Here is a 21,352-nt window from a genome sequence, read left to right as displayed (position 1 = left end):
CTACATCAACGTCACACCAGTATCCAATTTTGCATTTTCTCACACTAGAGGCATTAAGAATCCTTAGACGTTACTTGCCAACAACTGACAATTGTGAAGATGATGTTTTCAAGGCGTTCGTGATCATTGAAAAAGAAAGTCAAGATAGTTAAGTGCTCAAAACAAACAACACTAAACGAATTTTTCAGTTTTTCATCTACAGAGTAAATGTAAATGGAGGACACAATGTATTGTAAGCCTATACTACCGTATAATGCACTTCTGTATTTTCCTAATTGTATTTTTTTTGGTTTTCTTCCAACTTCGCTTTAGTCATCACATCAGATAACTCAACACATTTCCACTTCCCCTTGGGGTGTCAACTTATGCGGACTCGACTGTATCTAGTTATAATGTAATATATCTTAAATTAAGACATATTACATAATAAGATTAGTTAAGTATATTATATTTAAAAATAAAGAAAAACTATTGCTGACATTCAGCTTTTTGCAAATAAAAAAGTTTAACTCTCTTATTGATTGATTTATATCTGATATGAAATGTATCTAGATTTAGTTGCATTTTCAAAATATTTCTAAAACATTTGAAATAATTTCATCCATTATATATTTTAATTTAAATTTCAAAAACTTTCTGAACAAGTTTTTAAAATTTAATTTATTTCATTCAAAATTAGATGACATCTTAGTTAAATTTTTATACAATCTTGTCAAAATTTCTTTGTTAAGAAAATCATTTTCTAAGATAAAAATTAAATATACATATATAATTAAAGATTTACCTAATAATTAAATGAAACAACTGAGTTTACACTTACAAGTGGTCTCACAAAAACTGAAAAATCTTGCTTTCTTAAAATTTTTGTTTTTAAATATGGCTATTATAATTATTTACAGAAAAAGAAGCAAACAACATTAAATATTTTTAGTCTTGATGAATACTTCTTGCAAAGTTTCTTTCATATCTTTATTTACTAAGAGTTCTTCGGGCTATTCAGATCATTATAAAGAACAATTTGAAATATCAGAAAGCAAATTGGAACACACAAAAAAAGTTAATCTAATTTATTAAAGTGATAAAATAAATTAAATTAATTGATTAAATAGACCAGATATATTTTTATATATAGGGTGGAACATGTAAAGTAGACCAGGTAGAGTCTAGTGTATCACGTTGAGTGAGCAAACCATGTCAGTTGAAAGAAACATTGTGTTCAGTGAACACTGGTGTCCCATATTATGCAAATCCACATAATACAGGAACTGAAAACAACATTAACCACACAATCACTGCCATTGATGACACTATGTTATACTGGGTGTTCCTAAACACAATTTAGCATGCACAGCTGTGTACAGATGTAACAGGTAACATTTATGCAGGTGTTACCAGCAGCAGGCTTGTGATTATTGTTTTGTATTTTTGCTAAGCTGTGGATTGCAACTAATTTTTTTGTACTAGGGCCTGTATATACTTTATGTCTATGGGTGTAATTATACATATTTCTTACTTAATAATTTTCTAGCTGCTACAATTGTAGATCAATTGTTTATTGAAGTAGTTATAATATATAGAATGAATAGGACTATAATCTATATATATTCATTATCTGTATTGTATGAGAAAAAGATTATTCTATTTGGTACCATTACAGATTCAGTCATACATTTGGCATTATAAACTGCTTAAAATCAGCTCCCAAACAGAGAATGAACAACTTTTTGAAATTGACAGTACATATGACAGACTGCATCATTTTTGGCATAAAAAGTCAAATTAATGTATTTTTATGTATATATATATATATTATATAACAGTTTAGAATAATATATATATATATATTATCTTTAGAATAATATATATATATATATTATTCTAAATTGTTTTAATTTTTTTGTGTTCCAATTTACTTTCTAGTATTTGGAATTGTTCTTTGCAATGGTTTCGTGCCTGAAGAAATCTTATTGAATAAAGACAATTCATCTACTTTTTTGAATAATATTCAACATTTTATTTTTTTTATTAAAGTGCAGAAGTGTATTTTATTTTTAGAATGCTATTTAAATCATTCAAAACAAAAAATATTAAAGTTGAATGAATCAAATACAGTTGACCCTGTTTATCTTGAATCTCATAGGAAAAAGAAAAAAATTTGAGATAGATTCCTACAACAGTAAACAATAATAGGTTTGATTGGAGGTACAGTATTTTGTTAATACATTCATTCATTATTTTATTGTCATACAAAAGGTACAACACCGGTGCCGCATAAGCACAACCAGTAAAATTTTTTTCTTAATACAATGGCAAGTACAGTATGTATCTATTAGGTATTGATAAAACATTTTAGACGTACCTTAATGAAAATAGTTTGTCAACAGTTTCTGATGCCAGACTTTTTTAACCAATAAGACACAAGTCAAATTCATAGCCAACCAGAGAAAAGCAGTGTTAATTGCAACTATATACTGCATTGCAAGAGATGTTTCTATACTACAGTTTATGCTATCAAAATTTACTGTTGATCTTTGAAATTGTAATTGACACTTCAGTCCATAAGTTGAGAGAGAGAGAGAGGTTTTAGGAGAAAATTATTTGAGATAAACATGAAAAATATAACTTGGCTTGCTTATAAATTTGCAGAACCTCAGCAACTCTAACTGTATCTTTGGATCCTGAAGATGGGACCATTTATACAGCTGAAAACATTCATTCGAATATGAAGTTTTAAGTGCTCAAAGATTCCTCTTTGTAATTTATTTAGTGGAGTATTTATTTATTATTTTAAGCTGAATCATAAACACTGAAATATTATAGTTAACAAATTTTAATGATGAAAATCCATAAAACTCAAACATTTCTGTCCCTTTATTATTACAAATATGTAATCATCGAAATAAAAATTATCATAAAAACTTATACCTTTATAAATCCAGCAATGAATTTAATAAAAATTAAAAATGTTTTCGATCAGTTTCACTGATCATCTTCAGTTACAAAATATAATGGAACAGAAAAATTAAAGAATGTAAATACAAATTTAAAGACTAATAATTTAAATTTAAAGATGTTTTCTTAAAAATAACAAACATATGAATAAATAATTAAATATAATAAATAAATAACAATAAGTACCTATAAAATTGCATTTGATAATGCATTTTTTAAAACATTTTAATTATAAAAATTTTGTTATATTTAATGCTATACTTACTTGGTAAAATAAGAATTAGTTTGAACAGATAATTCTACAAAGTATTTCATAATCTCTTCTCGGTCCTTTCTTCCTAATTTCCATTGTGTATAAGTATTATAAAGCATAAACAACAATTCTTCTAAAAGTTCTGAAAATTTTCAAAAATTATAAATTTCATTTAGAAAAATAATAATTTGAATAAATTCTAAATAAGTTTCTAAATTATAATTTGTGTTTAAAATAAAATTGTATAATTAACAATGCTACTTTGCTGTTATGATGTTTAAAGACAAAACGAACATGTTACAAAAATTAACAAATGTGAATACAAAATACATCAAAATATTATTTTTGTAAACATTTGTTTCAGAACAAAGAAGCAATTAAACACAAAAAATAAATGAGTTTTCTCTTAAATTTTCCTTTGTTTAAAGAGTATGATAGGATTGATGGAATACAGTAATACAACACTTAGTTGATTGATGCATTACCTTTTTCAATCTGCCAGGGTACTTCCCAGGAAGACTTTCTAAGGAAAACTGTATTTAAGTGTTATAAACATGAAGAAAACTGAAAAACTCCATACGGTTAGCCTGCTGGCAAGATCCAAACCTGTGACAAATTACCAATGTTCAGTGGTTTTATTGATTCAGGCACTTGTTTATAAAGTGTTGGAAATGTATAGAAATTATATTTACAAAAAATATTCCTTTAATAAAGATTCATCACCAAAACATAGTAAATTTGAAAACAGACAAAATTGAAAAAAATTAATTTCTTGTTTTAAATAATTTTAATAATACATGACAAGAACACACAACTAGAAGAAAAAGTCATCTCTGTTAAGTTTAATTGTTATTATGGAATGAAAACAACAGAAAATACTAATTTTTTGTTATACATTAAAACAGTGGTTTCCAACCTTTTTGTACCTGAGCCCCCTTTAAAAAAAAAAAATTCTTGCGCCCCCTTAATTTTTCTAACAATCTAATTTCATAAATACTCAAAGCGCGCTCGGCTCCAAACGCGAAAGCGAGATGTTCTCGTTCCAGCAAGAGTATGGATGGATGTTTTAGCATTTGTACCCGAAAAATTCGCGGCGAGGATTGTGGATTACGTATACCTATTTTGCTGATTTATTTTTTTGACACCTATTCGACTTTTTTGGTTTGTATTCGAAAATGATATTTTGGAAACAGCTGCATGCCCCCCTTGCAACAGTCTCGGGCCCCCCTAGGGGGGCGCGCCCCACAGGTTGGAAACCACTGCATTAAAAGTTTGTTAATCCAATACTTGGTAATATGTCCAGTAAAATAGTATCCTTGAAAAGATAGCCAATAAACCAGAATTATCCAATAATAATCTCGTGTTAGCATTCTGTAAATTGTTTGTTTAGATCCATGGTATTCTAAATAAACCCCAGGTAATAGTGTATTCATTAACATTTTGCAGAGTTTTCAATTTTAACACAGTATTATTCATGCACTATCATCTTCAGACTGATTAAAGAACATACATAAACAAATTAGAAACATACATAGCATATATCATCATATATTGGTACAAAATATACAGCAATGTTTGCAACATTCAGATTCCATGTTATCGAATTTTGAAATACAAAAATGTCCAGTAATCACACATTTTTGATAATCTGGCACCATTCTGGATGCATGGGGTACCAGCTTAACAAACTTCTACAAGAGTTGTCCCAAAAGTAATGCACAGTTGGCTCTAACTCAAAAAATATTTATTGAAGAAGATACAAGTAATTACAGAATTTCAAAATAATCCCCTCTCTTATCAATACATGCTTGCCAGAGACACAGAAGTGCTTGGATTCCGTTCAGCGTCCCCTTCTTATTGAGCATCTGAATCTGTCGGGTCACTTCTCTTTGGAGCTCTTCCAGCATCGGAAAATGCACCCCTCCCGAAGGGGTTCCCTCAGCTTGGGGAAGAGATCGAAGTCAGGTGGGCTCAAATCAAAACTATAAGCTAGATGGCAGAGCTGTTCCCAGCCATATTTTTTGAGAAGTTTGATGATCAGTGCACTTATGTGCGGGTGCACATTATCGTACAAAATCAACACACCACTTTGCAACATTCCTGAACGCAGTATATAGATTTTTGGGCCCATTATTCTGAAGAAAGTTTTTGTAGTATGCTCCAGTGACACTAGTACCCATCGGAACTCGATCTGTAGCGATTACACCCTGTTTATCGTAGGCAAAGATCATCATTTCTTTCATTTTCGACTGTTGGCGACAAACTTTTTGTGCTCTCGGCAAACCTGGACTCTTCCAAACGTTGCTCTGAGACTTAATTTCAGACTCAAAATCATGTATCCAGGTTTCATCAATTGCAATGACATGATTGAGGAAAGGGTTCACCTTCATTTTCATAACATGCAAGCAATTCATGCACAATTTCCGAATGTGTTGGTTTTTGTTCGACTGACAAGAAGTGCGGTACCCATTGCACTGCCACCTTTTGTTTGCCTAGCACCTGTGTTAAAATATGATGCATGTTCGTTTTCAAGATTCCTGTCTCCGCCTCAATTTCTTTTACCGTGATTCTCCAGTCTTCGTCAAGCAATGTTACAATAATTGAAGCATTTGTGTTGTCAGTTGTTACAGTAAATGGCCGCCCCATGCGCGGATTGTCTTTGATGGTTGTTTGACCTTCTCGAAACTTTCGAGTGCCATCTCTGTACTGTGCTACAATTCACAGTAAACCTTCCATATGCTTCTTTTAACAAAGCATAAATTTCAGAAACTTTTTTACTGTGCACCGTTTCAATGCGAATATATGCACATTGCACTATTGCTGAAATCCAACCTGACGGACTGTTCTCGTTTTCTTTTCAAATTTTTGGCATTTTTCCTTTAAATGAATCCCACTACCATATAATACCAACGTGTTCTTATGACTTCAATCTACACACTGATGCTTTGCTCAACTATCTATGTTGCCTACAATGCCCGCAGAGCATGCTTTGCATTACTTTTGGGACAACCCTCGTACTGTATTCTGTAAAACTTATATTTTATATTTAACTCTTTCTTGACCAGAGTACCAATCTGTCATACCTTAATTGTTAAGCAAATAGTCCATGGTACCGATTCAACAATACCCTGTTAAAAATCATTTTTTATAAAATTTGTCGACAACGGATGTCAGCACTTGACAGCAGCATCTTATTCATTGTCTGTTTCACATATTTTTGTCCAGGTGGTGTTTTGTTGACTTAAAAAATTTTAATTAATGCTTTTTTTCCTTAATTTTTCATTTCCTGATAATTTTTTAATTTCATTTTTAGCATATTCATGCAATAATATTACTATAATAAGTTTATTCATGCTATAAGTTTATTCAGCTATAATACATCAATGTGTTATAAATATTCAAGTTGTGATCTTCAGTTTTGATATTTTATATATTTTTTTATTTTTTATTTTAATCGAAAATATCAGCAAATGTTACATGTATTGCTACTGGTAATCATATGTTTATTACAAAAATATATAATCTCGTTTGATATGAAGTGAATAAAGTATATTAGTTCATTAAATTAGCTGATAGCAGAATAAAGTTTTGATTTCAAACAAATGTTTGATATAATGCACGATAATTTCAAAACGAATAAAGGTACATGCATAAGTGTTATATCTAATTGTACAAAACAATATTCTACATCTTTCTGGCTCAGTGCCAGCAAAAGACTAGGTAACTAGACAATGTTAATTTTGACAAAAAGTTACAAATTATCAAATTTAAATGTCAGTTCTGATATATATAATTTTTTTCTTATAAATTTTTCTAATAATGTATTGAAAAATATCATATCTAAAACTAAATATATTACTAAATGTACATGATTTTTTTCATATGAATATAATGATAATTTGATTTTTGGTGAATTTTTAAAATAATATTGCCTGAGTGATCTTGACTGACCTATATTGCCCTCGGCCATTTTACAAAATAAACATAAACAGATGGGCGTAGCAAACGGACAAGAAAGAGTTAAATAGGATGTCTACAAAGACATAAGTTATAAAAAATTTCCTATGTAAATATCTATATTTAACAGTAAATATTAATTTAGTCATATTAGATTACACAAGTAACACTGTATCTTTACTTATTATAATACAGATCACATTACTTTATATATATATATATATATATATATGCATACATACAATCAATATATCACATTATGTATTCTGTGACTGTGAAATAAATACTAGCTCTATATTTTAACAACACAGAAAAACTTTTTTAAAATTTTACTCTAAAACAATAAAACACTTCTGAAACATCCATTTTCCCTCATAATGTGTTATTTTTACGCCAAAAACATATCAATATAGACAATTTAAATAAACTATAAAGAGTACTGTATAAATTTAAAATGACATATGCAAACAAGACAATTCTGTTTACATTGACAGTAAACAAACATGGTACTGTACACTAACAACTGTGATAACTTACTGGACAAATTACAACTTTAACAGTAAGATTTTAGTAGAATGCTAGCATTTTCAACCCATGGGTCATCCCCAGGGATTAAAAGTCAAATGTGAAATGTTTGAGTAAGATTTTAGAACATTAGCATTCTTCTAAAATCCCACCGTTAAAGACACAATAATTAATCCAGGGCATTAAATAAATAATGTCTTAGATATTGTTAACATGGATAGTTTCACACTGCTTAAAATAAGATGAAAGTATAGCAAATTTAAATCAAATTATATTAATTAGATTTGAAAGAAAAGAATTAAGTTACGTTTCTTCTTATTGAATTGTATTTGCATTTAAGACAGTGTTCATTCCTAACTTTCATGGAATCAATTTTATTGTTTAAAAAGAAAATTCAAAAATAATAATGGTAAAGACTTGCAAATGTATTGTTGGATGTTAACCAAACTGCAAGCAGATTTCTGCATTATTATTGCTTTTTTATGGGTGAGTTACACTTTAACTTAGTAACCAAATTATTATTTATAAGCCTAAGATATTTCATATTTTGAACTTAATATATATTTAGAACTGGGTGTGAATCTTTGAGCAAATTAAGTTGCACCAATATTGAATGTGCTTGGAAAGTCAAATGGACCAAAGTAAAATGCAAGCAGCAATTATCTGCATTTTTCTTTGGTCTTATTTGAAATGCGAGGGGGGAAAAAATTTATTTTGAAATGAAAATGAAACTGGTTAAGTACAAAGCAAGCAAAAGTTATCATCTATTACACAGGAATTAAATTTTCTGCTTCAATAGTGAATACCATTTTAACATTGCTTACATAACTGCAAGTGCTGCATAAGTATTTAAGGACAATTCCAATATGCATAAACTTCCATGAAGACAATATCAAAAAAAGTCAGGGAATAACTGTAATAGTTCAATTAGCAATAATAAATTAAAAAATTGTTTCAGCTTATTATGTATTAACTTGTTTTAACAGAACTTATAATTTTAAAATCATATTCATTACTTAAAGATCTACTGATCTTTAAGTAATGAATATGGGCGTTTCCCTCATAAGGCTCAGTGTGCATTTTCCAAAAAAGGTTCTTTTTCCATAATGCAATCATAAAAAAAGTTAAATCCTAGTTTTTAAAATAAGGATTAAAAAAGCAAACATCATTACATTAACAAAACCATAAAAAAAAAGATCATCATTTTGTTAATTGAAATGTTTTCATATCTTACAAGGTAATTTACAAAGGTGAGAAGTGCAAATCTCATACGTATTGAATTTATAAGTTGTTAATTTTTTATGGTTTTGTTAATGAGTAACTGTTCTCAATTTTTTTTTTTTTTTATAAATTTCATTTACCCTAATGATGATAAGGTTTATTACCTAAAAGTTCTAAACAGATTAAAAAATTTAAACTCCTAGAAGAAAGTCTTTTTAATCTACTCAGGGGGTACTAAATATATGACATTAAACCTGTAAAAAAGTACAGTAATAACACTATTTTATGTCTTCATTCTTGACTAACTTTAGCTGTTCAATCCTAATGTACCATGCCACTTCATAGTATTTTCCACATATTTTTGTAATTTATAATCTAAACAATATTAGCTTTATAGGATATTTTCAGTCATTTCATCTGTATCAAAAATATTTAATAAAAGAGTAATTGATAGTAACAGCAATTAGTAATGGTAAAATATTAAAAAATTTATAATAAGATTTTGGATTTTATATGGATATGTCTTTAAATTTTTGATACCTATCTTTGTTATGAATATTGCAAAACATGGATTATTACTTTTGTTTGTAGTGAATATAAAAAGATGTGATTTAAATAACCAAGAATAAAGGTTCCAACAGATTTATTTCTGAAAATAATACAATTATTATCTGATTTGAATAAATTTTATTAGTCATAAATTAATGATAGACTTATAATTCTGATATTTATCATTCACTAATTTAAATGTTATATAACTTTTTTCAAAATTATAACAATCTATCAAAATATATAATAATAATTTTTGTACTAACCTTTATCAATATTGCTGTTATTTAAATTTTTCACTACCTTCATTGTCTTCAAACTTAATTTTTTCCCAGAAATTTCATTGTCCATTAACAATTTAATTATATATTTTGTAACATTTTCATAATATTTCTTTGTTTGTGTTGTTATTTCAGGATAAATTCCAATAAATGCATCACAGACACAAAGATTAAAATAAACATATTGATTCTAAGAAGAAAAAATATTTTTTTCAAATAGATTTTTGTGGTATGGTAAAAAATATATTTTAAAAATAATTATAATGAAAATAAAATATAAAAATTATAAAGTTTTAATTTTAATTTATGCACAATAATTATTATTTAAATCAGTAACTTAGAGTCTATAAAGAAAATCTTTAATATAGTTAATATTTGAATATTAAATTTATCAGGTGTAGTAATATATAACTACATAAATATTACAATTGTATTAAATCTAGTTACAGAAATATATTGCCCACTAATTAAATATTAACTCTACATTATAAAAGATAATGTTTTATAGATTTATAATTGATATAGATCTTATCAATTATAAATCTATAGTTGATTTGAATTGATCTAAATGAAGTTGAATTGATATAAAGTTGAATTGATATAAAGAATATAAAATATGCTTATTAAAATGTTTTATTTAAAAACTTACTTAAAGCCTGTTACCGGTGCGCTTCACTTAAAAAACCGTTACAAACGTTTTCGAACTATTAAGTTCTTCTTCAGGTAACTGACGACAGTTAATCGAATGCAATTCGAATAAAATCCTACTGGAATACGATTCCGAATTCTATCGCTTGGATCGGTGACGTCATCCAGGCATGCGCTCCTTTACCGGCTGTGTATTTTACACGCGAGGTCCACCACCGCTCTTGCTATCTATGCCTCGGAACCGGAAGTAGAACCTTTACTCAATCAAGCCAAAGTAATTCGCACAACTCAATGCGTAAACCATCTTAGATGGCTAGAAGCTCTTTGCATATATATGGCTACTCTCAGAGAAGAGAACTGCATCAACAACAAAGACGAAATCGCCCTGTCAACTGCATGGCAAGCACTCGTAAACAAGAACTTAAGATAGTACACAGCCGGTAAAGGAGCGCATGCCTGGATGACGTCACCGATCCAAGCGATAGAATTCGGAATCGTATTCCAGTAGGATTTTATTCGAATTGCATTCGATTAACTGTCGTCAGTTACCTGAAGAAGAACTTAATAGTTCGAAAACGTTTGTAACGGTTTTTTAAGTGAAGCGCACCGGTAACAGGCTTTAAGTAAGTTTTTAGTTCAATCCGGTGTAGTAGCATCCAACCCGTATGTTTTATTTAACTTATAACTAAATAAGATTCTTGCAAAAAAAAAAAAGTTAGAAATTTCTTTTGAAAAGTCAAGTTATGAGAATCACACAGAACATTTTAATTTATTATTAAGAGAGTTTTAAAATAATTCTTAGAAAATAGAATTTATTTGCTGAATTTTAATAAAAAATTAAAAATAAATTTTAGTGAAGCATAACAAACCTCTTTATCTTTTGTTATATCTGATAATTCGTTTCTCATATTAAATGGAAAAAGAGAGATGAATTTCATTAAGTCATTGCTTTGAAATAACTTGTTATATGCTTTTATCTGAAAAATAAAAATAGTAAAATTTATAAATATAAAATTTTATTTTCGTATTTATTTCTATAATTAAATGTAATTCTGTCAGCCATGGTTTTTTACTATTTTTTACTTAAAAAGTAAAATTTATGTTTTCATTTTTCTAAGATTTACTTAATAATACTAAATAATAAAATAATTATATTACCTAAAAAACCATGACATAATTACTTCAACAGAAAAAAGTTTTTTTTTATAAAGATATAATTAATTAAAAACAACCAAAGATTTAATAGCTGATCATGTATTATTGTTTTTTTTTGTGAGTTATACTTGGTTGACACCAGTTGCTGTGTTCATGCCAGATCAGAGTAAGGCAATGCAACCAAAACAAGACAAAAATTAAATAAGTGTGTGTCTGTATTCAGGAATTTCCTAACAATATGACATGTATTCAATATAGTGGCCTTCTGTGGTGTGATGTATGTATTTCTATTCAACTGTAATGTTCCCAGGCTTTTGAATAGTGTGTGTAGTATGACACCTGTAGAGGAGAGAACAACAGGTACAATAAGCACCCTATCCATCCATCACAGATGCCTTATTTCCTGGGCAAGTTCTGTGTACTTGCTGATTTTTTCAGTGCATGTGTTTTGTACATTGTGAGTGTTTGGAATATATAACATATGTGATTTTATTGTGTTTGTCTATAACATATATGATATGTGATTTTATTGTGTTTGTCAATGAGTGTGATGTCTGGTCTGTTGTGCTAAATTGTTTTATTTGTGATTATGGCTCTGTCATAATACGTTTTGTGCATGTTGTTTTCCAATATTATCTGAGAGATGTATTTGTAGTATGATTTGTGGATGTCTAATAATTTGTGTTTCTTTGCAAGCTCTTGGTATATTGTATTTGCTACTTGATTATGTATATGTTAGGCTCAAAGACCAAAATCACTCATTGAGCAAAAACAACGACCACAACGCGACACCTTGTGGTTGTTTCTTTTGATCAAATATCATGAAAGCCACGACACAAATTTCACTTAGTTGTTTTTACAAACGGCCACACAGTGAAATTTGCACCGTGGCCATTTTGAAACAACCACGACACATTGTGGTCATTTTTTTCACTCAATGAGTGATTTTGATCTTTGAGCTTAACATATATATAAATAATCTGTGTGCCAAGAACTTGCAACCAGAAGTGATGTGTTCTATAGTTTCTGGCATGATAAGACATTTTCTGCATGTGTCATTTATGAGTGTTGTATCTTTCAGTACGTTTTTTCTGTAGTTGTTAGTATTTATGATCTGATCTTGTATGTCAATCATGAACCCTTCTGTCTTCCCAAAGAGGCATCCCCCAACTAACCAACTGTTTGACCCAGTTTTGTCAACAAAATCCTGGGTCAGGTCATAGGGATGCCTGCCATGGAGTGCCTTTTGAGCACACAATTGCTTAACCCTTTCCATGCTGGTATAAGCCTTTAAGTGTATGTCACGTGACTTGCCGTTAATTCGTGATGTGACATACACCTTTAGACGTAATTAATCAAAAAATTCGATTAATTTGCATTATATTCGATTTTCCAGCGATCTTAGCTTTGATTCGCTCTTCTGTAGGTCGACTGACTTTGTTTAAGCCAATAAGTGTTTTGTTACCACCCCTGGGGCATAAATATTTCGGTAAAAAGGACACCCTACCATTCTATAGCAAATCTTCGCAGTTAACTACACAGTAAACTGAAAACAATCAAAGGAAAACTCCTTCTACAGTTTTATTGGGTATCTTCTGTCTTTGTTGACATTACTTTAACTAATCACAGACTTGTGAAAGGAAAATTTGCTGCAAAAAGTCCTGCCTCCAACCTTCCAAGTAAAATGTAAACAATCACAATAAATTTGCATTTTAAATCGTTTTTTAACACTAATTAACTAATTTAATGCACTTAGACATTAAATTAGCTAATTCAACAATATTTAAGCAAATAAATATACTTTTAAAACTATCTAGCAATAAATATTGCCGGGAAACTCTACCTCCCTATAGTAAGTCTATGGAAGATCTTCTTGTTGTTAATTGGATTTAAAATTTTTGTTTCTATGCTTATTATGCTCTAATTGGTAATTTATATTATGACTGAATCAACTTCAATGAATGAGAGTTTTTTTAGACTCATCTGGTTGGGATTTTCCCATGAAGAACCACTCCACGTGATTAAAGTCAGAATGTAAACAAACATATAAAAGATAGCTATATTCTTTATTTTAGAGCCGTAATTCTACTAGTTTTCATGTTATTTCACTTTACTTAGAAAAGAAGATTTCTTATCAAAAGCTTCTAGTTGAGAAATTTACCAGGAAACTCATTACTTCCAGATATTGCATAATTGCAGGAAAAAATTGTTTATTTTAGTGTATTATTGTATAAAGCATTGAAAAAATATAAAAAAAAGTGTCAAATATTCACTATTTTAAGCAGAAATATATGATGATAAACTTTAACATGTTGCTTTACGATAACAACCGACTCCTCTCCCTGCTAAGTAATTAGTGACATAGTGTAAATAATGACAATAACTTCTCCCCCGCTCTAGCTAGAGAGATGGGGTTTATTTTGTTTAAAAGAAGACAGATGTGTCTACCTAATGGTTGCACAAAGTACAGCAATTCTCTGTAAATTAATTTTTTTTTCTTTTGGTCATAAACTTCAAATTTTAATATTATTTTAAATTTGTATTAAACTATAAATTAAACAATCGTAAACTGTAATATGTTTTTAAACAGATTAAAACATAAAAACAGATTAAACATTGCAATATTTTGCTTCAAAATCACGCTATTTTAAAAATTATCCAAAAAAATGCGCCGCATGACGAATTCCACTCAATTATTTGCTGTAGATTGCCAGCAGGGAAAGGGTTAATGGTGTCTATCCTTTTTATATGTTGTATCATGTCCATATGATGTGAGTGTAAGTTTAATGGTGTGTTATTTAAGTCTGCTAGAGTTACTGCTTTATGTAAGTATGATGTTTACTTTTTTGTAGAAAAACTCTTGCAGTGTCTGTATTTGTTTAAAGTAAAGGTTTACTATGTCAATCAGACCACATCCGTCATCTTTACTCTGTGGAAGGGTTTTATTATTATTATAAATAAAATAATGAAAGCTTAAAATGCTGTAAAATCATACAGATACTAATTATAATTCCAAAAAATTATAGATTATAAAACAAACATTAAAAATATATCATCATAATAGAATTATTTGTATATAAAATTAATACAGTGGGTGATCCGTTAACAAACAGTTCGGTTAACAAACAAATCAGATAATGAACACTTTTGTGAAAAGTTTGTGTGTTTGGACATCAAACACCTCACAGAACAAAACACAAGAAGCAACATAAAACAATGAATACTGACTGGTCTTCCCTTGTCTTCAGGCAACAATTCAAAACTTTTTGGAGTGCAGGAAATGTGGGCATCGATGTTCAATCCAGTATATACTGATCAGATAGTATTCCTCCAAACTTTGAAACTCCCCCTTGTAATTCCAGCCTTTTATTTTTCTGATAAAAACAATTTTTTTATAGTATTCGCAAAACTGTCAGGTGGGCACTCGTTAAGTTTTGTGTCGGTTTTTATTTTCAAAAGGTGAGAGTATAATAGCAAAGGTAGAGAGTGGGCAGAAGATGTCTGATGTTGCTGGGCAGTATGGCTTGAACAGGTCTACAGTAGGCTGTAGTTCAATCTTATCTAAGAAAGATACTGTATAATCAAGAAGACTCGAGCAGCTAAAGGAGTAACAAAAATCACATCTGAGAAATAAAGAACATTAAAGAGCTCATAATGGAACCTGCAACTGATCTGACGACAGAAGAACGCCAAGAACTCTTGAATAAAGAATACTAAGAAACTCGGCAAGATAAGTTTTCTTCTGAAAAAGAAGGATTAATGCCACTATCTGCTATTAACCATATTTTGAAGAAGTGGGAGGATGTCAAAACAACGGTCTTAGAATGGCATCCAAACCAGATTGAGGTTAATAGACTTGGGGATCTCTACAATTACAATGCTATTAATTACTTCTGAAAAATCCTGAAGAGAGAAAAGCAATCGACATAGAACAGATCTTTTAACCCCCACAAACGAAAAAAACGATTAATAAAAATGCAAGACACTGTATATATGTATTTTTATTATTACAAACATAGTAAGAAAGTATATATATATATATATTTTTTTTTTTGGATTCTCCAGAACGAATTAATCAAATTCCCATAAAAACCTATGGTAAATTGATAATTCGTTAACGAACAATTTGGATACTGAACAAAGTCTTGGAACAAATTATGTTCATTAACCGATCACCCACTGTATTTACAAAAGACTTTATAATGTGAAAAATAAATTAAACTTTGCACAGTAAAATATAAAAAATCAAACTACTATCTAAAATTTGATAATACATTACTTTTTCAAATACTTGTAATATAAATCATCATCAACTTTTTCCATGTCTGTTAATAGTTTGGATTTCAAAATCAAATTCAGACAAACACTGAAAGTTTTTGTCTGAACCTCTTTTGAATAGGTCAAAGACATTTTACATTAATTATTAATACCAATTAGATGTTTTTTATGCCAGTTTTTATATAATCCATTATGTATTCTATTAAAAACTATTATTTTTTATATGAAGTAAATTTTTTAGCAAAAATACAAATAGAACTTGTTTATAAAAATTCAATTGCTAGTTTATATAACATATAAACAAAATTTTAAGAAGACTTGCAAAATCAGTTGAGGCTTTAATTTATAGTAAAACACATCACATTTTACTTTGAAAAGTGATTTTGGTTCAATGTGAATGCTATTGTGATTCAACAGACCTCACACCCAAATTCATTTTGCTAAACTCAAACTAACAAATCTGTTTTCACTTCAGTAACTAAAATGGTAGTGGTGATTTGAATTTTGAACTCAGTAAGATGTTCAGACAAGAGTAAAATGAATTCTAGATCTTTAATAAAACTCTAGAAGAAAACATTAAGAGGTTTAAAAGTCAGGGGAATAAGATGGCCAATCTACCAACCTTGGAAACATTTATTAAGGAAATCCTGAATCTGTAAGTAATGAGATGGTGCACTATCTTGCTGAAAGTGCATTCATCCTTGTGTCAATCATTAATTGTGAAATGAAAAAAATTTCCATCATATCCAGATGTACAATATCATCAATAGTTCCCCTTATGAAAAGTAAAAGAACTGTACACTTTATCTTGCTATGGGAACAAAACCCATACATATTAACTTTTGGATTTTTGAAGCCTCAAATCCTCAGTTGTGTATTCATTTTACTACTGAAAAGAAATGTCAACTGATCATTGAAGCAGAAATGTGTCATCTTCCTCAATTTGATGCAACATTTCTGCACTGTGTGTGACAAACTTGATGTGTTTTGATACAAGTTAATTCCTCAACCAATATATATGCTTTCAAACTTGCTTTCCCCTCTATATGCTTTCAAACTTGTAAAGTTCTTTTTTGAATCACCAAGTGTGTCAAATTACTTTTAGATGTATATAATTAATAATAGAACATCAGAGGCCCCGTTTAGAATGGAAAGCATCAGTGGTAATAAAATGGCATTCCAGTGATAAATTCTGCTTCTTGATAACTGTGTACAGATATAGAGCTGAGCCAGCAGTTACAGATGAGCTTAATTATTAAGCAGCATACTGCTTTTGCTAGAGGTGTAATGGTCAGACACTTTCAGTATGTGTGATATCCCTTAGTAGGGATATGCTTAAAGCCTATAATATAGTGATAAAATCCTTTGACCCACTGTGGTACTTCTCATTTCCAATTTTTCAAGAACCATTTTCATTCAGGATAACACCCAGTCATGTGAAGCTCATATTTCCCGAGTGCATTTGCAAAGTTAAATGCCTTCCTTGGCCAGCCAGATCATCACCACCTTTCTCAAATTGAAAAAGTTTGGGACATATTGGGACATCAGCTATAATCATCCCAGAACATCAGTAATCATGAAAACAGATCCATATGTTGAGTTAAAAACATATGGCAAAATCTGTCACAGAACAGCATAAATCTTAGATTTAGTGCCTTGCCAAGTATATGAATACATTGCTTCTAGGGGTGGCTGTACAAAATCAAGCTGTACCATTTACAATGCTACTGTCATGAAATAAATTAGTCATTTCACTTTGAAATTTTAATCAGTTTTTTTCTTTCATATTCTTATAAATACTTGCAAAATTTCATTATGATAAAATACTTTCTTCTAGGTGATCTTATTTTTGGTAAAGAATATTTGTTGGCATTAGTCATACCTGGACTAACTTATTACAGCCTAGGTATTTAAAATAGTTTGTATCTGTATTATTAAACTTAGTAAAATGTTGTATAATCAATATGTTTCATGTTATCAACTAAATTACATATATATATTTTGTATATATTATATATTAATAGTAATAAATTTTAAATATTTAAAGTATAATATAATACCATTTTTTTAGTTCCATTCTTTGTATCACTACAATTTGCACAAGTCTGGAGTAAAATTAGTATATTTAAGACACTTTGCATAACTTGAAGAGTGATGACCTTATTTTGTTTATCTGAAATTTACAAAGTAATTAAATAAATTTAAGATTTATATTCTTTCATACACAAATAACATATATAATAATCAAAACATATATAACAATATGGTTTGGCATAAAACGAATATTTGCTGTGCTATATAGTATATAGTCATTTTCATTATATAAATATACAGTGATCGCTCATACTTCAAACATTAAATTTGATAAAAATTTGCTTCAGAGTTCAAACAATGCTTCAAAGTTTGAATTCTGCACATAGTGAAAAATGTGCTTGAAGCATAAATGCAATCTGTTGTGCATCCAAGTTCCAAGTTATCTCTCTGTTGTGTTATGCTCATTTATTTTCAGTGCTTTTTTCACTTTATTTGTGATGTGTTCGGTTATATACAGTATGTTGTGTTATTTGTCAATTTTTAACAATTTCTTTCTGCAAGTTTTCTTTGTCGAAAGCTTTAGGATACCCAGTTACATTTTGTATCCTTTAGTTCAAAATTTCTTGAAAGATACTTTTTAATGTTCAAAGTTTAGTAAATCTTCCCATAAACAATACAAATTATTTTTATTTTTAAGGTGTTATATCCTGTCCAAAACTCAAAGCATAAGCCCAATATGCTATCTAAAGACATTTCAACTTGATGTTATTCAAAAAAAAAAAAAAAAAACTGATGAAATTAGTTTAAAATAAGCTTTTAAACAAAGAACACAATATCACATTAGTGATAATGTGAGATTACATTCGTTATAATTGAACGTTTTAATTAAATCACACATCTATGTTAAGTAACAATTGTTAATAATATGCAAAAATGTTCTGTTGAACATAATATAACCATGGCAATCAAGAAGTGTATGGAAACAAATGGAGTCTAAGAGAAAGGTTGTAATATTGATTATTGAAATGAAAATGGAACTTATCACAAAGCATTAAAGTGGTACACATGTGATGGATCTGGCAGGCATATTTAAGATGCCAAAGTCAATGGCATGTAACTAGTTAAATACTTTTTAATAAAATGAAAATTGCTGTATGTATTTTATTTATTGTTTTTGCATTTTAATTTATTATTAGGGTATTTAATTGTGTTATTTTTACCATAAATTATGTATTTGCTGTTTTAAGTTTATCACAATAGGTGTTATTTAGTCAAAATGGATCAAAATGAATTAATTGACTTTTCATTATTTATAATACGAAAAATTGTCTTGAACTTCAAATGACTCATAGTTCAAATGGCCTCCTGGAATGAATTAAATTTGAACTATAAAGCACCACTGTATATGTCTGCACATCACTAACTTTCTGCAAATTGCTTTTGATTCGTAGAAAGTTGCTCTTCTATGGCAAGCATGTTTGAATTGAAGTTTTCTGTAGAAGAATCCATTAAATTTTAACAATTAAATTTATATTATCATCTCAATTCACTTAAAAATGCATTAAAAAAATTATTTCCAATATCAGTTCAAATTGACCAGTTTAAAATTGATGGGTTTTATTTACCGTATTGGCTCGCATATAAGACTAGGTTTTTATTCATTTTTCACTGCTTCAAATTCCTAGGTTGTCCTATATGTGCAAGCAAAGGATTCTTTGCATTTTTGCAATAACTTTTGTGAACTGTGTATTTGCATTTTTTACCAAATTCTCACCTTCTGGTGTTTAAAAACAAAAGTATTTTATCTGGGTCATTTGAATCATTCTTGTGTATTGTCAGGAGTAAAGATGAATAGCATTAAAAAAAAGCAAAGCTTTTAAATTGAATTCCCAAATTAAAATTCCAAAATCACAGAGGAGCCCAATATAGGTTTGAATTCATTCCCACATGAAAACAGATGATTATTTGGAAATTAGAATTCGGAGAAATTTATAAGTGTAATTGACAGAGTGGATTCAACTGTTAAGAATTGGCAATAAAGGTTCCCCATTGTCCAGCTTTACATGAGCAAATTATGTTGTTGATTTTACAAGATTTTTCTTAAAGATTAAAATGCCAGTAATTTTTGCAGGTCAATATGTATATTTACATGCATTTGATGATATTTATTTGTGATTAAACTAAATAAAATTAGAATTGTATTAATAAATCTAATTTGCTTTATTTTGATCTTTAAAGTAACACTTCATCTTATATGAGAGATCATCTTATATACAAGTAAATACAGTATTTTCCTGTCTCACTGTTCAATGTATAAACTTATTTTAAAAATTTTGTCACTTCTTTGTTCAAGTGAGTTTTCAAATTAATTCAATTATGATATTTTACAACATATAAGACAAATTCTATCCAAAAAAAGGGCTCAAAAATCACACTGCATTTTATATGCAAAGTTGCAATCTCCATAGGCTTCCCAAACGATCTTCAGTAAGCTAAATTCATCATACATATCCAACTCTTCAAAGTTAAGCAGTAACCTTTTCTTAACACTTACAAATGTTAATATCTATTTATGGCATACTCTACAGCAATTATCTTATGTGGAATGGATTAGATATATTAAATAATTTTTCCAAAATATTCTATACTAAAATGGGGATGCATGTTAGATGCCATAAAATATGGTATGTTGTCTAAATTATTGTATGCCTGTACATCTGCAGTTTCACATCAATTATTAAAAATACCAAACTGTTTTAAAAAACTGCATGTTCTAATAATGAAAATCACGTCATTTTAGTTTTTGTCACTGTTGTTTGATAAACCGACAATTCTTTCAAAAAAAAAAAAAAAAAAAAAAAATAATGATTAGCAAAAGTGATTCCTTATCATTTGATAAATATAAACACAGTTTCTTGCATTTTGAAGTGTACTTTAATTGATTTCAAGCTGGGCCATATCATTAGAAGTACAGTAGAGCGTCGATAAGTGGAACGTCGGTAAGTGGAATGGCCGGAAAGTGAAACGATTTTCAGTCGGACTGTGTCGTGCTGAATCGAATGTTTTTGATACTAAATTTACTTCTAAAGTATAATTTTCATGTTTTTTATATTCTTTAATATATTTATTTTGTTTGTACAAAATGCAGAAATAATTTTTAACGATACGATAGCCTCGATGATTATTATAAAAATTTTCGTTAGGCTTAAAATCGACGAAAATTCAACACGAAGCGACACGCAACGGAGAAAAATTCAACAGGAAGCGATACGCAACGGAGAAAAATTTTGAACATCGGACAGGTTAATGTATTTTTTCGTACAAAGTCGGAAACTGGAACAAATCATTAACTGGAAGGACCCGAGTCCCCAATTGGTTCCACTTTTCGATGCTCTACTGTAATTGATTCTTTCAAATATAAGTGAATTGAAACTCAAAAATTATTATAAAATTATATTTATATGACATTGACAAAATTTACTCAATAATGTTTATCTGT

At 29.1% G+C, this 21,352-nt stretch overlaps 1 protein-coding gene across 1 annotated transcript in view; it reads right to left on the bottom strand.

Annotated features, from left to right (window-relative positions):
• LOC136978717 (testis-expressed protein 10) overlaps window positions 1–21,352 on the bottom strand; it is a 58,441-nt gene that overhangs the window by 20,119 nt on the left and 16,970 nt on the right. The window contains exons 5-8 of the mRNA XM_067274504.1: window positions 17,880–17,992; window positions 11,256–11,363; window positions 9,724–9,928; window positions 3,218–3,347 (exon numbers count right to left, since the gene is read on the bottom strand). Of these exons, the coding sequence (XP_067130605.1) occupies window positions 3,218–3,347; window positions 9,724–9,928; window positions 11,256–11,363; window positions 17,880–17,992 (556 nt within the window). The remainder of the gene's footprint in view (window positions 1–3,217; window positions 3,348–9,723; window positions 9,929–11,255; window positions 11,364–17,879; window positions 17,993–21,352) is intronic.

The sequence above is a fragment of the Centruroides vittatus genome, unplaced genomic scaffold (genome assembly GCF_030686945.1).
Source record: "Centruroides vittatus isolate TY-2023 unplaced genomic scaffold, ASM3068694v2 contig_549, whole genome shotgun sequence".
In the NCBI taxonomy this organism is placed as follows: Eukaryota; Metazoa; Arthropoda; class Arachnida; order Scorpiones; family Buthidae; genus Centruroides; species Centruroides vittatus.
This window is presented reverse-complemented; position numbering and strand designations above follow the sequence as displayed.